The sequence below is a fragment of the Ochotona curzoniae genome, unplaced genomic scaffold (assembly GCF_017591425.1).
Source record: "Ochotona curzoniae isolate NIBS_2020 unplaced genomic scaffold, NIBS_Ocur_1.0 scaffold_2476, whole genome shotgun sequence".
Lineage (NCBI taxonomy): Eukaryota > Metazoa > Chordata > Mammalia > Lagomorpha > Ochotonidae > Ochotona > Ochotona curzoniae.
Genome location: NW_024467095.1, coordinates 6,974,450 through 6,994,500, shown reverse-complemented (window position 1 = coordinate 6,994,500; position 20,051 = coordinate 6,974,450). Strand labels below are relative to the sequence as shown.

Here is a 20,051-nt window from a genome sequence, read left to right as displayed (position 1 = left end):
ACTTCTTACCCTAATTAACTATGTAAAGATTGTCAAAAATATAATAAAAAAATGGGAAAAATAGAACTAGGAAAACAATAAAGCAACCTCTAGATTTATACTTATTTCCTCTGTTTTTCATTATGATCAGAAAAGCTTAGTGAATAATTTAAACTCAGATACATTAATACTAGATGATCAACATCGTATAAAAGTATGTTGACTACTGAAAAACTGAAGCATTTTCTGTATGCCTCTGGGTAAAATTTAACATATTTATCAAGCCTCACATAATGATACAAGAATGAGACATGGTCCCTTCCCTTCATGAATTAGAATTTAAGTTCTCTGCTGTAATAGAGACAAAAGGATTATCAGAATTTTTGGTGAGGAGTTGCAAGAGGAATACTGTTAGCTGTTGCTTACTTACTGTATTTTTAGTGAATATTCAGCATAAACAATTTGGGACCAAATGCTTTGGTGAAATATAACTTTAGTTTTTAGAATTTTTCAAATGATACTCAATGTTTCTAGGCCTGTGTGAACAATTGGAAGTAGGGGGACTGTTTTTTCATACTAAGAGGAAGAGGGGACTAAGGAGTAGAGGTTGGTGGTGTCTTTGGTTTGGATATGGTTTGTCTTCCCAAGTTTCAAGTGATGGAGGCTTGCCCAATGTAAGGGTGTGAAGAGGCCATGGAACCTGGAGGTGTGATCCCTGGGGCAGGGAATGGGTCCTGGGAACCACCCTCATAGGAGATGAATTCTCACCTCCTAGGAGTAGGTCTCAGGAGATTGGGTTGGTTATTACAAAGCATATGTGGTTTTCTTGGCTCACTCGCCTGCGTTCTCTGTAGCACTCTTCTGCACATGTGTACTTGTCATTTTTCTTGCATGTACTTCTGCCCAACGATGCCATCTGCCTATGGTACAGTAGGAGGCCCTTTCTGGCCTGTTCTTGAACCTCCTGCCTTGGACTGTCAGCTGGATAAACCTCTTTGCAGCAGCAGGTGTTTGTCTAAGCAGTTAAGGTGCTTGTGCCCCACACTGGAGTGTCTGGGTCCGTCTTGTGACTCCAGGTTCCTGTGCTTGCAGACTCTGCACAGCTCAGGTAGTGAGTTCCTGCCCCCCCCTTGTGGGACATCTGGGGCTCCTGGCTCCTGCATGAAGTGGTTTTGTAGGTATTTGGGGAATGAATCAGTGAATGAGAGATCCTTTGCTGTCTTTCTGTTTCTCAAAATATTTCACAAGCTTTTTTTTTTTTTTCCCCTAAAATACCTAATCATGGGTGTTTTCTTATAGAAATACAAGGTGGAATTACAGCCTGTGATGGTTTAGGTCACATAGTTTTTGCAAACAACAAACTGGCCCTGGCTAACCTAAGGAAAAGTGAAACATTTCAGTATCTAATGCAAAGCTGAAGTGTGAGATTCTGGACAGGATGAAGTCTAGACCGTCCTGAGGGCTCCAAGTGGCAGGAAGTATGGGATAGTCTTCCCAGTATGCCATGGTCATGATGAATGAATTCCATCTGCTCAGTTTTCTAATCTTACTATCTCTCTCTCTCTTTTTTTTAAGATATTTATTTTTATCGCAAAGTCAGATATACAGAGAGGGAGAAGAGACAGAGAGGAATGTCTTCCGTTTAATGATCACTCCTCAAATGGCCACAATGGCTGGAACAGAGCCAATCCAAAGCCAGGATCTGGAGCTTCATCTGGTCGCCCATGTGGGTGTAGGGTCCCAAGGCTTTGGGTCATGCTCAACTGCTTTCCCAGGCCACAAGCAGGGAGCTGGATGGGAAGCAGAGCTGGCTGGATTAGAATCAGTGTCTGTATGGGATCCTGGCGCATGCAGGGTGAGGACTTTAGCCACTAGGCTACTGCGCCGGGTCCTAATCTTACGATTTCTTAAACATCATCTAGGTGTCAGAATCTTTAGAGTATGCCTGATTACCAGGCCTAGTTGCCATTTGTTGCTTTGATGAGCCTAATGGTTGTCACAGGATTTATTTCTGTCTTTGGGGGGGAAATATCAGTGGGAACTTAGACTGCACATTTTCCCACATTGGTGAGATGTAGTAGTTACTTCATATCTGTAAAATCACACTGATACATATTTTTTCTTTAGATTTCCTTCGTTATACTGGGTCACTTGAAGCCACTGTTCGAAGAAGTGTTTAGTTTTTACTATGCACTTCTGAGTCTTTTAGTGTATTATGTGCAGATTTCATAGTTTATTCTAAATTTAATGGTCAAGCTAATGGATGCTTGTGGACAAATGTTCTTGTTCTGGTAATATGAGCACTAGAGGGCACTCTTTAAAAGACAAAGCATAAATAAATTCATAATTTTTGGACTTTAGGATCCTAATTGAAATTTTGGTTTGTGATTAAGATGATTATTGTATTCTTATCAAGTAGGACTGAACGAATTGTGATCCCTAAAATGCCAGAAAACACTTTAAATGTTACACAAAAAGGTAAGGGTGGAGCAGTGTTACTGGAATTGACTGTCTTGCTTGCCTCAAAATGTGCTGCCAAAATGATGTGACTAATGACTAATGGTGTTAAAACTCAGTTGTCCAGGAAATAGCTCCTCAGAGTCCACCATGCTGTAACCTCTCTAGAAGACACACAAAAGGTTTAGGCGTAAAACTGTCCTCAACAAATATGCGATCCAGTGTAGTGTTCTCTAACAGGGATAGGACATACAAGCTGCATGTGAGATTTTGCATTTTCTAGAGGAGTCATTAATAAAGTAAAAAAGGACCAGATGAAATTAATTTGGTAATATATTTTATCTAGTTTAGTATATCCAAGATATTATAATTTGAAAATGTACTATAGAATAGTTACTACAGGGAGGCCAGGATTGTTGTCCAGAGTTAAGCCACTGCTGGCAAGCTGGCATCCCATGTCTGAGCACTGGCTCCAGTTCTGACTGCTCTGGTTCCCATCTAGATTTCTGCTTATGGCCTGGGTGTGTGAGCCGCTGCCGTCTGTGAAGGAGTTGGGGTGGAGCTCCTGGCTGCTGCCTTTGGCTTGGGCTCTGTCTGGCTCTGAGGGCCGTCTGTGGACTGGTCCAGCGCATGGATGCTTTCTTTCTTCCTGTCACTCTAGCTTTTTAAATAAACAAATGTTTTTTTTTTTTTTAATTGTAAATTGAACTTTTTGATCCAAGCTTTCCAAAGGAAAAAAGAGTTTCAGATTTGGAGTATTTGAATATATATGATCTATCTTGGGGGATGGGACCCAATTCTAAATACAAAGTTCATTCACATTTCATGTACATCTATTCACCATGACAGTGGGTCTTATGCACCATTTAGCATGTGTCTCAGTTTTCACTTACAGTGTCATGTTGGTCTTCAGGAATTTTCAGATTTTGGAAGATTTTATATGTTTGGATTAGGAATACTCAGTGTTTAGTGAGGCAGGTTGTGTGTGTGTGTGTGTGTGGTGATTTCAAGGGCAGAAAGATTGATTGGTTTCTCTCTAGAGTGAAGAAGTGAAATGAATAATTTCTTTTTCAACTGCCTGTTGTCCAGCTTGGGCCAGTTTGATGCTTGCTTATTCCTTCCTTCCTACCATCTCTCCCTCTCACCCTCCTTTTCTCTGTCTCCTTTCTCTAATAAGAAGAGGGGGAGGAGAATGTGGAAGAAGAGAAGGAAGAGAGGAGAGAGGCAAGAAAGAGAGAAGAATCTTCCATCTGTTGGTTCTCTCCCCAGACACTCACAGTGGGTAGGGTGGAGCCAGGCTAAAGCCAGGATTCTGGAAGTAGAGCAATGGGGGCTGCAATTGACAGTCCAGTACGGGATGCCTGGGTTAGAAATGGTGCCTGATTTGTATTGCTACAGCTCTGGCAACATAAAAAACAGCACAGAAAGATATGGGTGGATATCGTAGGGGTGAGACGTTCAGTCTTCAAACTCCTGCAGTATTCAAGGCTGTGGCCAGGCCCAAACCAGGAGTTAGGGATTCCATTCAGATTTTCCATGTGGGTGGCAGAGCTGCTGACTCCCAAGATGTGCAGCTGGAAGCAGAGAGTCAGGACTAGGAACTGAGCACTTCCATACGGAATGTAGGCATCCTAATCCTAAGCAGATGCTTAAAACCTATGTGTCGGCCCGTCAGAATCCACTTGCTTTAAGACTCTAATGTTGTTCTATTGTGTGTGTATGTGAGAAAACAAAGAAAACAACTCCTTTTTTTTTTTAAAAAAAGACATTAGTCTATTGTGTTATACTTACATTAAAAAAGGGAAGAACAAAAAAATAGGTGGACAACCTATGATTATAGGTTGAACTATATTCTCTTTTTTTAAGATTTAGTCACTTATTGGAAAGGCAAAGTTAAACAGAGAAGGAAAGAGAGAGGGGTAGATGCATTCTCCAAATGGCTACAGTCTGGGGGTGTGGGGGATAGGCCAGACCGAAGCCAGGGGCCAGAGTGTCATCTGGACCTGTAACATGAGTACAGGAGCCCGAGTACTTGGGCTGTCCTCTGCTGGTTTCTCAGGCACATTAACAGCGGATTGGATTGAATATTGAGTATCCAGGGCCTATGGAACTGTAGCATAAAATGATAGTAATAATAATAATAATATAAAAGAAAGTGGAGTGGCTGCGACTCAAACCAGCATCCATACTGGATGTTGGCTTTGCAGGGTGCAGTTTAACTCACTACTCCAGAATGCTGGCTCCCTGAATTGTCTGTAAGTAGGTTTTAAACTTGGTTATAACATTTAGAAAGAACAGGAGAAGTGAGTTTACAGCTTGGTGACTTTTCACAAAATTACATCCCCGTATCCCTGTGTCTTAGAACAAGAACCAGATTCCTGGGGCCAGTGTTGTTCAACTGTTGTAGCTGGCGTTTGTGATGCTGGCACCTCTTCTCTGAGTAAGAGTCTTGGCTGCTCTACTTCCAATCCAGCTTTCTGCTAATACACCTGGGAGGCGATGGAGGTTATCCAAGTACTTGGGCGCTGTATAGGCGACCGGATGGAGTTCATGGTTCGTCACTTAGGCCTGGCCCAGCCCCAGCTTTTCTGGGCATCTGGGGAGTGAACTAGCAGATGGAAAAGTTCTGTCTCTTCCAAACCCAGTAGCTGTGCATATGAAGAAGTGACCAATAGATGGAAGATATCCCCACCTTTCCCCCCCCACCCCCCGCCACCAGTTCCATCACTCTGCAGTTGAAATAAATAATCTTAAACATTAGTTAGCACTTCTAAGGCTGTTATATCCTATACCATAATTAACCCTGCCATGAATATTTTCTAAAAGCTTACTATTCCTTCATCGTCTTTTACCTTGTTTTATCTATTTGAGTTTTACATAAATTAGATAAACTAGCACCTGCTATTTTTGTCTGGATTCTTCCCCAACATTGTATTTGTAAATTACATCTGTGATGTTGTGTCAGTAGTTTGTTCATTCTCTTTGCTATACAGTGCATTGCATGACTGTAACTTATCTATCCATTCCATTCTTAGTGTGTAAGGCTAGGTTCCAGTTGGAGCTATTATGAATAGTTTTTTGTTTTGAAAAAGCCATATGGGTTCCTAGGCTACTATTTTTTCCATCCTGACACTTCCTTTGAGGCAATAAACAAGGCTAACCATCTGCTCACATTCAGGGAAGCAGAAATGTTATCTGGCCATTTTCTCGTCCTCCTCTAACTGAGCTATTTGATAACAGAACTCTTAACTTAATCATCTCCAAACCTGCACCATTTGGTGAGGGCCAGGCATGTAGTAACCGAAATAGTGTTCTGAAGGCTTCTGCAGACTTTGACTTTCAAAATGGATACAAGGCAGAGGGGAAACAGTTTGTTTAAAATGATCAGTGGTGAATTTAAAACTTCCAGTTCAACAAAAAGAAGGGTTCTTAACACACTGAAAACAAAAATTTGGGTAAGGCATTGGTAGTACTCTTGATTGTATTATAAAATATATTTCCAGATAGAATAGCATAGGTAGCAAAGTAATAGATGAGGGACTTTTTGTGTGTGTGTGTGTGTGTGTGTGTGTGTGTGTGTGTGTGTGTGTGTGTGTGTGTGTGTGTGTGTGTGTTCTTATAACCAAAAAAGTGAAAACTGAGGGGTAGGTCTTGCTTTCTGTTTTCTCGTTGTTCTAAACGTCTGTCTCTGTGTCTCACCAAGCTCACGTGCGTGGCATTGAGCACTTTTGCAGAGGCATCACCATCACGCTTCAGCAGAAATGTGGTTGTACCCTTGTTCTGTGTCACTGGTAACTGTAATCCTGCTTCCTGCTCCTATGAATTGTTCTACTCAAGGAATCTGGTGTAAGAAGAGTCATACACTATTCATCCTTCTGCAACTGGCTTATTTCACTTAACTTAGAATCTTGGGAGATATTATGCTTTCTTTTGAAGTACTTTGATTAAAGATTGTTATGGGGTTGATTAATAAATATATTTGAATTTATGAGATCCAAAGACATCTTTCCAAAAGCATCAGGGAAAGAATTATTTTCTGAAATACATCATGAAAGAATGATTTTTATATATTGTGAATATTAGCATCATTGACTAAAGGAGCAACTGTAATTTTCTGGGCGAGAACCTGATTTCTAGAACTGAACTTATTAGATCTATATTAGGGGGTGTCTCTACCTCCAAACAAGGAAAAGGCAATAGGCACAATGATTTAGAATAAAAGAAAATATTTAATAAACACATACATTTGGGATGGAGACCCCTGACGCTTGTTTTCAAGCAAGTATTCCTGCATGAGCTGGTCTTGTAGCTCACACTATCTACATTTGCATATCCAGTTATTTCTGTAGCCTGTCAAAATAACTAAGTTATCAAGAAAGTTCTTGAACATTGTGTGGCTTATGATGACATGGGAAGGCATGTGATGTTGGAGAGGGCAGCGCCACTCAGGCCTCATGGAAATGTGTGTGGGCTTTGTGTTGTCACAATGATGGGTCACTGTTACTGCATTCCTGGGGGCTAGGTATGTGAGCTGCAATATGCTGCTGAGAATAGTGTAGTGCCCCCTGTGAGAAATAGGCGGATCTTTTGGATGGTAAGAGTTGATGTTAAAATTGAAGGTCCTAGCATTCAGAGGGCTATCTCCTCTCAGAAAAGCCAGATGTCTGATACAGACTGTGAAGTGCCTGGACATGAGGTGTTCCTTGACTGTTCTCAGGATTCTTTTTCAGCCTTTATCATGTGGAGTATGTTAATGTTGATGAAGGAAAACACTGAAGAAATTATTGACCCTTGGTTTACAGCAGAACCAGTGAACCTGGCATCTTATCTCTCTTGCTTAAAATTGCATGGAGATGATTAAAAAGCTGTTCTCCTGCAAATGATGGGAAGAAAGCAGGTCTAATCATAGTCGACTGGAATCTCAACCAGATAGTATTTATTAATCTCCACTTTAAAGGACAAACGAAACCACTTGTAGTATTATGTAGAACAGTGCATGGACTTGTAGAACACATTTCCAAGTTTAAAGGCCACCGTCCTGAGGTGGATATTGCATTGTGGTGTCGCAGGTTAAACTGCCACTTGGGATGCCTGCCCCTATGTATTGAGTATCTAGTTCAAGTTGTAGCCACTCCATGCTGCTGTTTAAACTTCCTGATATTGCTCCTAGGGAAGCAGTAGAGGATGGGCCAAGCATTTGGGTCTCTGCAGCCTATGTGGGAGACTAGGAGGGAGGACCTGGCTCCTGCCTTCCGCCTGACCTGGCTCTTGCTGGTATGGACATTTAGGGAGGGAATCAGTGGAGGGAGGTTATCTTTCTTCTGGTCTTTTCTTCTTGATGTCGCTCTGTCACTCTGCTTTCACATAAGTAAGCTTTTTTTGTTCTGTTTTGTTTTTTTAAATAAAGTAAAAGTCCTCCTCCTCCAGAAAGAACATCGTAGGAAAGAAAACTTGCAGTGTAAGTGTAGTGGAGTGGTTTTCGTGTTTTCTGTTGTGCTGTGTGGAGCTCAGGTGTCTGTTCTCCTTGCACTCTCACTTGATACAGAGCCGAAAGGAGAGGCTTAATATCGGAGTTACAGAAAAGACCAATGAAGGTGGTGGAGTTGCCGAGGTTAGGTAGAGGCCCTTACAGAGGAAGCCAGATCCTTTAACAGAGCCTGTGTGCTGGAAGGAGGCATGTCTTCTGTAACAGCTATGGCAGTCAGAGACCATTTTTGATACATTAGTGTTACTGTGAGTTTAAAATTATTTTCTGTAATTTTGCATGACATATTGATAATCATGTTAATTTTAGTACAGGGAAAGGTGACCAGATTTCATTCTTCTTCCAGACCCCAGTGCTGCAGTAATACAGAGTGTCTTGTTGTGTAACAGAATCTGATGTCTCTATCTTGCCTAAAGACAAAATATAGGAAAAGTACATGCACATAAGTCTGAAAAACCCATACCGCTTATGAACATGCTTTCTTGAACGTTGAAGTTTGCCTAAGTCATTTATCTGGAGACCCACTGAGAGCTATTATGAGATTTCAAATTTCTCAACATTGTTTTATACAGCATTTGGTATATGTATAAACTTCATTAATTACATAGAGTTGATAGTATTGCATATTTTCAATGTATTCTGTTTCTGATACTTGAAAAAATTTTTGGAAAGCCAGTATTTAGAAGTGTGTGTGTGTGGTTATTTTTTTCATTTTGATGCAAAAAAATTGAAATCCATGTAATTTTGTTATGTGCATTTCCACAAATTTTGTAAAGAGCCTTCATAGACCCGAATTTCAGATGTTTTTTGCGTCAAAATGAACTTTTAAAGTATATTTCTCAAACTTTTTGAAGTATCTGTATAAAATCTCAGCTACCTTCTTAAGAGATTTTATGACAGCAGAATGTGAGTGAGTGTGGTGTGTGTGTGTGTGTGTGTGTGTGTGTGTGTGTGTGTGAAACGTGGTATCCTTCACTGGGAACCCTAGAATGAAAAACCTGTGCAAATCAATAGTTATATAAAGCCAGTTATTTACGGCATCAAGTGCATTTACTGAATTGGATTTCTGGAATGTGTGTTTTCCTTCCTGTGGTGAACTCGAGCTCATTACAAGAAGAGATTCTTACGAAGGGGCTTTGAGCGAGTAGTCTGCAGGCTACAGTGGATTGGATTCATGCGAGGAGGGTGTCTCTGCAGGGTGACCACAGTCTCTGCAGAGAACTCTGATCTTCAGTGGTTCCTATAGCTCAAGGTCAAGGTTCCTCAAAGTGATACGGCCATTGTTTATTGTCTATCTTATTTTAAATTGAGAGGACTAGGCCTGGCACGATGGCCTAGTGGCTAAAGTCTTCACCTTGAATGTGCCGGGATTCCATATGGCTACCAGTTCTAATCCTGGCAGCCCCACTTCCCATCCAGCTCCCTGCCTCTGACCTGAGAAAGCAGTCAAGGACAGCCCAAAGCCTTGGGACGCTAGACCCATGTGGGAGAACTGGATGAAGCTCCAAGCTCCTGGCTTCGGGTCGGCTCAGCTCAGGCCATTGTGGTTGCTTGGGGAGTAAATCATCCTCCCGTATATTTGACTTTGCAAAAAAAAAAAAAAAAGTAAAATCTTAAAAATTTTGTCTTTTATGATTTCCTACCATAAAATCTATTTTTCTTCATAAAAGATTTCTCACTTATTTTCATTCACATGGAAGAACATTAACTACAGAATAACCTGGTCCAGGTGGAAAATGATTACTTTTTAGATATGTATCAAAAGCTTCAATTACGGATAAAAGTCCTAATGTTCTGAAAATGATTTCTTGTACTCTGATAGTCAGGGGTTCAGGGGGAAATCTAAGGGGTTCCTTAGTCTTGCTTTGCATTGTCCACTGAACTCAAAATTTCAATATGTTGGCATGGACAAGTCTCTGCATAATAAAGATGACTGTATAATCTCGAGGTATTCAGAGATATGTTGTATAAGTTAAAAACAAATGAATAGTAAGTGGTTTTTTAAACTCTGGCAAGGCTGGACTTCTAAAAATGTGAAACCTTTTTTAAATTTTACTTCTACTGGAAAGGCAAATTAGATTTATGGCGAGAAGGAGACAGAGAAAGGTCTTCCATCTAGTGGTTCATTCCCCAAATGGCTGCAATGATCAGAGTTGAGTCGATCCAAACTCAGAGTCAGGAACTTGTTCCAGATCTCCCAACTGGGTGCAGGGGCCCAAGGCTTTGGGCATCCTTCACTGCTTTCCCAGGCCACAAGTAGGGAGCTGGATGGGAAGAGGAGTGGGTAGGACATGAACTGGCCCCCAAATGAGATCTGTCACTTGAAAGGTGAAGATTTAGCCTTTGTGCTGGGCCAAAGAATTTAGAACTTTTGACATTTTTAAATGCTTTTTGATGGAGTCTATTTTGATTTTATGGTAAAGATTGAGAAAATGAATGAAAATACAACATGAAAGCATCTGCAGTAGTATCTCAATGTCTAATACATGCTAAAAATGCTAATTCTTGGTTTTTTTTTTCTTTGAAATCCTGTCTTATTGAAATATGTTGAAGCAGGCATTTCAAGGATCAACTTAAATAATTTATGGAGTTACATTTTTCATTAATTGATAGAAAAGTAGTTATGTTCTAGTGTTGAAATGAACTACCAAAAGAATGCTTCAGTTTGCTGGCATTGAGTCCAAGCTCAAAAGCTCTGTGCCTCCCATCCTTCCTTCCTAGTTTTTTTCCTTATAGCCAAATTTTTGTCTGCACTCAGAAAAATATAGAAGCTAACCCTTGAACTGTTATTCCCAGTGACCTAAATGACGTCCACCTTTAAGATATTGATCTCTTAATAACTATTGATTCCAATTGGTAGTAGCTGAAAAAACTTTTGATTATAACAATGCAACTTTTTTATACCTACTGTATATTTAGTGTATTTCTGCTTTATAGCTGATGTTAAAAAATATGATCCCTTGTTTTTATCTTGATGCTTCAGAGATTTGTGCTTTAGTATAATGTTAAATTAATGCCTAATTTAAACTGTATAAGTCACTGGAATAATTAAAACAATTTTTTAATGGGAATCTTTTGGGTCCAACATTTACAAAGCTTTAACAACTTCATTCAAGTAGAATTAGGAATACACTTCAGGGAACTGGTGTGTGGGAACCTAGAACATTCTGTTTTCACTTTCGTCCTCAGCTATTTTTGAGACATGGCCGGGTTTAAGTATGAACCTATTGTGTAAAGTCTGGAAGGTCACTAGCATTTGTGCTTTGTTCATTTTGATATCATCTCTGCTCAGTGTATAATTTTTACTGTAAGAATTTCACACACATCCCCGAAATAGCGTACATTCTCAGCAAAATGCCAATACAGGTCTGCTGAATATGATTTTACTGAAGCAAACCTTGTTAATGCATTCTAATGCTGACAAAATAACTTTAAAAATAACTTTAAAAAAATTTCCTTATTCTAACATCTTGTGCCTACAACTTATTATGAGACTCTTGATGCAAGTAAGTTATGTTGTATAAATGTAAAATCTAATCTGTTTTGGCTGTTGATGCCAAGTCTAGCATGGGGTTCCAATCCACTTCGCTTTCTTTCCTGTCCATCATGAGCCACAGAGGATCACTGTTTTCCTGGCATGACACTGGCTGCTACTGTTCATGAACAAATAGATCAGATTTCTTATGAAATGCTGACAGGTATTACTGATAGATGCTGGGAGACTCGGTTCAATCTTTTTTTTTTAGATTTATTTATTTTTATTACAAAGTCTTTTTTTTTTTTTAGGTTTATTTATTTTTATTACAAAGTCAGATATACAGAGAGGGAGGAGGAGAGACAGAGAGGAAGATCTTCCATCCGATGATTCACTCCCCACGTAAGCGCAACTGCTGATCTATGCCAATCCAAAGCTAGGATCCAGGAGCCTCTTCTGGGTCTCCCACACAGGTGCAGGGTCCCAAGACTTTGGGCCATGCTCAACTACTTTCCCAGGCCACAAGCAGGGAGCTGGATGAGAAGTGGAGCTGCCGGGATTAGAACCAGCGCCCATATGGGATCCTGGCGTGTTCAAGCACTAGGCCACGCTGCCAGACCCAACTTGCTTCAATCTTGAGGTTTCCCAGTCCTGCTTGAGTACTGAGAGGCTGTAGAACAACTGATAAGGGGGCACCGTGTTGAGATACAGGATGCTGAATTGCCAGACATTAATTTAAAAATAGATCATGCTCCTCAGACGTATGAAGAGCATGCTGGGGGTCCATGCGATGGCTCAGTTGGCTAATCCTCTTCCTGTAAATGTCAGGATCCCTGATGGGTGCTGGTTCATGTCCCAGCTGCTCTAGTTTTGCTCTGGTTTTCTTCTTACGGCTTGAGAAAGCAGCAGAGGATGGCCACCCAAAGCCTCGGGACCCTGCATCCACGTGCGAGGCCCGAAAGAAGCTTTTGGCTTTGGATCAGCTCAGTGCTGACCATGTGGCAATTTCTAGAGTGAACCTCTGGAAAAGTGATGGAAGCTCTTTGTCAGCCTGTCTTTCCAATAAAAATGAATGAAACTTAAAAAATGTCATGGGAAAAATTACAGCTTGAATTTAGAAGGCAGGGTACATATAAAAGAATTGTTCCATCAAAGGAGTTTTTCTGCTACTCTTTTATCTTTAAGCATTTTGTCATTCAGGAAGATAACATTTTATAAATAAATAAGCATACCAGAAATAGAAATGTTTCAGAGGTGTTTTATTATTTAAGAGGGAAAGTCAATAATAGTAATTTAATTAATAATAAATAATACAAACCCCTAACGTTGTACCATTTAGAGTGCATTCACCCGTGTCTCCTAGCTGTAGAAAACAACACACACAGTTGTCTAAGAACCTTACAAAAAGGGATTTTTCTTGAATTCCAGGACATTTTCCGTTTTTTTTTTTTTTTTAATTTAAGTAGTGTCAAAGTGCCTTTCTGAAGAACAGCGTCTGTTTAAAAAATTCTTAAGTTTGATTTCTACCCAGATGCCTGCAGTGGCCGCAAGTAGGGAAGCACAGAAGTTGGGAGCTCAGTCTAGGTCTTGCTTATGAATGGCAGGACCCAAGTGTTTGAGCTGTTGCTACCCCTTGGGCCGGGCTTCAGCAGGGCCTTCCAGTTGGGAGCACAGCCCCAGCTCACACTATGACGGAATGCCAGTATCCCAAGGTATGTGTTAGCTGCTGTGCCAAATGTCCGTGTTTTACTGGAAACAACAAAGCTTGCAAAGGAGAGCAGTTTTTATGAGTGTATTATCTTCTTACATCTTTAGTTTTAAAGTTTTCTTTAAGCACGAAACTTTGCTGCTTATCACGCTCCTGTGTAAAAGGTGCTGCCACCAGATGGTAACAGTGTGGCATTCTGTTCTGAATTGTATTTTCGGAGATTTTATCATGTGCTGTTTAAATTTATGTTTCTCGACAAATTTAAGGGCAGAAATATACCTCTTAACAATTCTTTATAATTCTTTTTGTAGCAGTGAATAAATGTATCAAGTAGAAAGTGAAGACAGCAGTAATTCTGCCAGAGATTTGTTGCATGCTTAAAATTTAAGAAATATAATTAATTTTACTTAAAAGTATTTGTTTTGATTCTGATAAAATAAATCTGTTTTTTAAGTGAATGAGATAAATATATATATATTTTTTTTATTGGAAAGTCAGATATACAGAAAGAGACAGAGGAAGGTCTTCCGTCCAATGATTCACTTCCTAAGCAGCCTCAATGGCCTGAGCTGTGCTGATCTGAAGCCAGAAGCCAGGAGCCTTTTTTTTTTTTTTTTAAGATTTATTTATTTTTATTGCAAAGTCAAATGTAAGAGAGGAGGAGAGACAGAGGGGAAGATCTTGCATCTGATGATTCACTCCCCAAGTGACCACAAAGGCCAGTGCTGTGCTGATCCAAAGCCAGGAGCCAGGAACCTCCTCCAGGTCTCCCATGCAGGTGCAGGGTCCCAAGGCTTTGGGCTGTCCGTGACTGCTTTTCCAGGCCACAAGCAGGGTGCTGGATGAGAAGTAGGGCCGCTGGGACACAAATCTGCCCATATGGGATCCTGGCACTTGCAAGGTAAAGACTAGTTGCTATGCTACTGTGCCTGGACCCATCTTACTCACTTTTAAGTGTATAATTCAGTAGTTTTGAGTACACCCACATTTCTGTGCAATCTTCATTTTTAAAAAAAGATTTATTTTCTATGTATATGTATTTATGTAGTTACTTATTTATTTTTAAAGCTTTACAGAGAAGGAGACAGAAATCTATCAGCTGGCTTACTCCCAAAATGGCTGTAGCAGTTGGAGCTGCTCCCATCTGAAACCAGGAGCCAGGTGCTGCTTCTAGGTCTGCCATATGGATACAGGGTCCTGAGACTTTGGGCCATCCTCTACTGCTTTCCCAAGCTACACAAGCAGGGAGCTGGGTGGAAAGTGGAGCAGCCGGGACATGAACTGGTACCAATATATGTGAGGCCAGTGTTGGAGATTAGGATTAGCTGGTTGAGCAATTACACTGGCCCTAGTCTTAAGATCTTTTAAGAGACTTTGACTCTGTGTGTGTATGACGGGAGAGGGGAAGACATGTATACGGAAAAACTGAGAAAGAAAGAGAAATAGTTCCCATTTCCTGGTTTACTCCTCAGTTATCCTCAGTGACTGGGATTTGATCAGATCCTGGAACGAGGAACTCAGTTCAGGTCTTTGCATGGCTGGTAGGAAGCTCCTTACCTTCTGTATTAGCAAGATGCTGAATTGGAAGCAGAGCAGCTGGGTCTGAACTTGCACTGTGATGTGAGAGGCTGGGATCATGGACTTCACAGCACTGGAGCCTTTAGGATATTAAATATAACTCTAAATTGTAAGATATTCAACCATTCAGACTTCTTGGGGAAAAATAGGTAAAACTGATACAAACAAAAACTTGTTTTTGGTCTTTTGGAAAATTAAAGAATAGGTATGTCAAGATGAAGTAGCCTTTGTTCTGGTTTATTTAAAATTCTAGGCAAGATACATCCCGGATCGAGCCACTTGACAAGGAGGGAAGGATGGCCAGAGTATGTGGAAAATTGACTTGAATATAGAAAATTTACTTAAATATTCTGGGTCTGTTTCAGTGAGGGCTGTGTGGCCTTTCCAGCCAACTGCTTTTTAAAGACTTGGATAAATGAGTTGGAAGTCTTAAATATGCTTGAAGTAATTGTTCTCCCATCACCTTTATTGGGTTTGTTTTAAAATTAATCAGTTGTATTTCAGTGGATCAAATGTACCTATACCCTGTCAAATGAATTGAAACAATGACAAAATTATGACTAATAATTTGGATACTGATTCTTCCCAGGCAGTGTGGCTTTGTATTAGAAGTAAATATTCATCTTATATTCTTTATACTTAAAAAATCTCGTCTCTTATTTTTTTTTTTTACCCTGGTTTTGCCCTTCTAATATAAGAAGGAAGTTGGAAGAAATGGCGGTTTTTTTTTTTTTCTCCCTAGAGTCTAAGAGTGACTTGAAGAGAGCAGCCAAAGGAACCCGGCCGTTGCTGCTTTAGATGAGATAAGCTAAGGGTTCTGGGCGGGTGTTTAGTGAGGGGGGGAGGTCTCCCCTGAACCGTTTGCCTGTCCAGGGAGTTGTTTCGTTTTGAAGTTAAAAGAATTATATTTGGAAAATACCCAGTTTCCTGCGACTGCCTCATTATGGATTATACAGGTAAAAGTTAATTTAAATAATTTTGTCTGCCATTTAGAATTCCACAGAGTAAATTTTCAATTTATAGATAAGAATTATGTTGCATGTGTACCTCAAAATTATTAAAAATTATTCCTGAATATGTATACATTTTTAAAAGTTAGGCAAATAATTTATCACCATGAATAAATACTAGTTTTATTTCGTTAAGTTTGTCTTCTGAATCATTTACCAATACTATTGAAATAAATGTTACTATATACAGACCAAGAAAAGACACCTCATACTGAAGTGCCGATATTCTAGATGACCAGAAAGTGTCATATGTAAGAATAAATGCTGTATTTAATGCCTACGATAGCAAAAAAGCAGTTCACTAAAATTTGGGAAATTCTAGGTTATGTGTGAATTTTATATAAAATATATTTAATATTGGGCAAACATGTAAGGGACTTTCTGAGGTCTATCCTGGTTGTCTCCCGTTTCACTTTGGACTATAGTCAGTAACGGACTTGAACTGCGCTCTATCATTAATCCACATTTGTCCCTCTGTGGCGAAAGGCTTGATGTAGAAACACTGGAGTTCAGGTTATGCCACCCGGAGAATAAAACACAAGTATGAAACACAAGTGTGTGCAGTCCACAGAGAGCTGGTGGTTGGTGTGTTTTTGGCATGACTATGGTGGCTTTTGCTTGTATGTGGCCTTATCTTTAGGATGATGATAGCATAATGAAATGAATTGGAGAATTCATTTTTTTCCCCCTTAATTTTCTGAATAATGGATGTACTCAAATTTTTGTATTAGGCAGCTAGTCTTTTTTCTTTTGAAAACTTCTTAGCTGTGTTCTCAGTTTCCGGTTTCACCAGCATAGGTTCAGGAGTAAAGTTAAGGTTAGGAACTGTGGATAGTGGTGTTGGATGAGTGGGGGATTCCTTTAGATCTGATGAGGTTGAAGTGCGGGTGGGAGATGAAGCTGTGTTGAAGTAAGGGCCTAAGTCTTTGCCCAAAGTTTGTGAAGCCAATTCAGAAGTGTATAAACTATTGTCTCTGAAATTATTTCTCACCCAGGAACTGTCTCCTCATTCTGCATTCCCTCTTGCCTTTCTGATGGCCACATCCACCCACCATTTGAGTGACCATTCATACACAGCATCCTAAGTGCAATTCAAATTTCTGATATTAAGGCTCAACTCTTGAGGTGTATTACTCTTTTCCACTTTTACCAGTGTAACTCAACATTGTTATTAATATTCTCCCTTTGGTTGTTGATCTTGGAAATGATTGTATTTTATTCTTAAAATGACAGAAAAACTTCCTGAAAAGTATAAGTTTTTCTTTGGTGACCATATTTAAGTTTTAAGAATCTGTTTTCTATGATGCAGCTTTGTACCTACGGGGTTCTTCTCTCCCCTAGTCTTCCTTCTTCCTCGTTGCCCGTCCCTCTCTTTTCCTCATGTTATCACAATACTATACTCCTTTAGTACAAGTTACAAGTTCAGCTTTCTGATACTTAAAAGTATTATAAGTATAGGCAAAAGTAGAAAATCTAGTAATGTAATATATTTGGTAGTAGAAGCTCATACTGTATCGTACCTTAAATAGGCAACCTTATCTTTTAAGTGTTTTTTTTTAACTTATCACTTTTTCTGTTTTCTATAGTCCCTTAATGTCATTGAATCCTTAAGATACCACATAATTTTGACAATTTAAAAAAAAAATTTCAAGAGGGAGAGTGGTTGGGAGTATTGCTTTGGACTCTCACTGCCTGGATTCGAATATCAGCAAATTACTTATTACCTGCATGAATTTAACAAACTATTTAGCCATTTGTCAAATGTGAATAAAAATGTTATCTTCTAGGAAGAAGATATGAGGCTAAATTAGTCCATGTAAAGTACTTGGGATATAGTTGGAAAAAACCACTTTTTAAAAAAAGATTTATTTATTATTATTACAAAGTCAGATATACAGAGAGGAGGAGAGATAAAGATCTTCTGTCCAATGAGTCACTCCCCAAGTGAGCGCAATGGTCGGTGCTGTGCCGATCCAAAGCCAGGAGCCAGGAACTTCCTTCAGGGTCTCCCACACAGGTGCAGGGTCCCAAGGCTTTGGGCCATCCTCGACTGCTTTCCCAGGCACAAGCAGGGAGCTGGATGGGAAGTGGAGCTGCCGGGATTAGAACCAGTGCCCATGTGGGATCCCGGCGTGTTCAAGGCGAGGACTTCAGCTGCTAGGCCATGCCGCCGGGCCCCACTATTGTTGTTATTTCCCACAAGAAGAATGTGTTGTTTATAGATGTTTCAGCATTTTAGTAATATAGATGTCAGTTTTTAATCTTGGATAAATTGTGGTAAATTCATTTGGAATATTATACACCCATTAAAAGGGTGAGATACATCTACTTCTACTGGTCAGTAAAGTTTCTATTGATACTTTCAGATGGTAAGTACTTTGGAGTTCCACATTGATTTCAGAATTTCATATTTAAATTGATCGATTCAAAGATTTTTTTTTTCTAAATTCAAATTACTAGAAAAGGTTGTGTCCTTGGATGAATTGGTAGGGAAGAAACTTGAACTTCCTCTGTGTATGATCTTCAACGTGTAGGATTTTAGGATTGCACAAACGCATATATACAGAGGACTTTTTGCTGTGTTGAACAGTTCACTTTAAATTCTCTATATATTTTTCCCATTTTTTTTTAAAAAAGATTTTTAAGACCAAGGCAATGTAGGGAGACTTATTTGCCATTGGCCCAAGACACTAAATATTATCTGCAACCATTTCTTTGAGTAACTGAAAAAGGAAATGTATTATGCTCTTTGCGAGTGTCCGTCCGTATCAGCTGTGCACTGGGGATATAGCTTTTAAGGCGACTGAATTACTCTGGAAAATGGCAGGAATTTTCTTGGGGCAAAATCAAGACAAGTCAGGCAAAGGAACAGAGTACTTTGAATGTGTATACATAAATACATTCCTAGAGCTGCTATTTTTCACATTTGAAGAATTGTTGCAAAAGAAAATAGTGTAATCACTAATATTTAGGGGCTGATTGAACCAGCACTTGTGCTATAATCTTGCTGTTACACATGTATGCATTTGTAGGCTCAGTGTGTGTGTAATGTGCACATTTGTGACTGAACGTGCAGTTCTTGGTCTATCAGTCTACAGAGAAGCTGCTTGTAATTACTTGTAAAGTGAGATTCTTTCTCATTTCTGATTGCCTTCCCTTGAAAAGTTGCATTTGCTGCAGAAAACCAAGAACCCTGACCTGCCTGCTATCTTTATGGTTAGTTGCTGTGAAGCCAATATTCCGACTTCTTTGATGTCTCTTACGGTGCAGTGTCACTGGATGAAGACCTTGCCGGCAGGCAGAATGTCTGTGTGGTTTTTGGTCTTGTGCATTTTGTGACAAAGGAATTCCCATTTGAATCGCGCTGCTCCCCTGAAGCCCCTGCAGCTCTGGCTCAAGCCGCGCACTCGGTCTGTGCAGTGTCCCTGACGTCATCCAGCGTATGCATAAGCCCTGCTATTGTCTTACTGCTACAGCAGGGCTGGGGATTGCAGTATCCGCTGTTGCTGCTGCTCCGAGTCCTCCCCCCGCTGCTACCTAGCCCAGCCTCGCTGCATCCCAGAAGAGACACGTCGGCCTTCCTGTGCCTAGTGGATTTTCCAAGGCAGCGCTGCAGTGTTTGGTGCTGTAGGAGAGATTGCTTTTCAGTCACACGGGAGAAAACTGAAGCTCGTAAGAGGAGAATCTGGCAGCTGGACACAGATTGGACTGCATTGTCTGGCTTCATGACCCCTGCTGTGTAGCCAGCTCATCTCTCTCACACGCACACACTCTGTGCTTTTTCTTCTCTCTTTTTAACCCCTACCCTCGTCGTCTTTCCTTAAATTTTTTTAAAAGCAGCCTCTGGAGCCAGCCATGTTTGGCACTGAATCTTCATGTAAGTAAATGAATCGCACTCCTCTGCTATTTAGAAATCTGTTTGCTGTCATGGTTTCATTGACTTGGAGTTCATATCACTTTGCCTTTGGCCGTTTGTATTTGTGTTTTGGCTTTAATTACAAAGGAATTGGTCTGAGGGAAGGGGACTCCCCTTAACTGGGTTATTCATCCTTATGGCCAGGCATGTCACTGTGGTCAAAACCAGGCCTCCAGGAGGGAGGTGGGAAGATGGGATCCAGGCAGCCTGCCTGGAACGTGCTAATTGATGGGATCAGGCCTGTCACTGATCCATTGTTGTAGGCTTCGTGATGGTTCTTAAACCCTAAAATAGATACTGGGGGGATCTGAGATGATACTGTTTATTAGAAAGGAAAGACAAGTTCATTTTTTTTTTTTACCTAAAGAAAAAGGTGTTATTAGACACTCTTCCACATTTTTACAAAGTAGACTTTGCAGCTTGATTAAAAGAGTAAGAAATGG

General features: G+C 40.1%; 1 protein-coding gene across 9 annotated transcripts in view; it reads left to right on the top strand.

Annotated features, from left to right (window-relative positions):
- The window catches only part of ST7 (suppression of tumorigenicity 7), a 185,257-nt gene that overhangs the window by 21,702 nt on the left and 143,504 nt on the right, over positions 1–20,051 (top strand). The window contains exon 1 of one of the 9 annotated variants that reach the window (XM_041002400.1): positions 15,546–15,638. The exons of 6 other annotated variants lie outside the window; for them this stretch is intronic. In XM_041002400.1, coding sequence (XP_040858334.1) covers positions 15,626–15,638 — 13 coding nt within the window. In that variant the 5' untranslated portion in view covers positions 15,546–15,625. Of the gene's footprint in view, positions 1–15,545; positions 15,639–19,012; positions 19,570–20,051 lie in introns of those variants that run through there. 2 more of the 9 variants (XM_041002399.1, XM_041002404.1) reach the window with 2 other exon arrangements.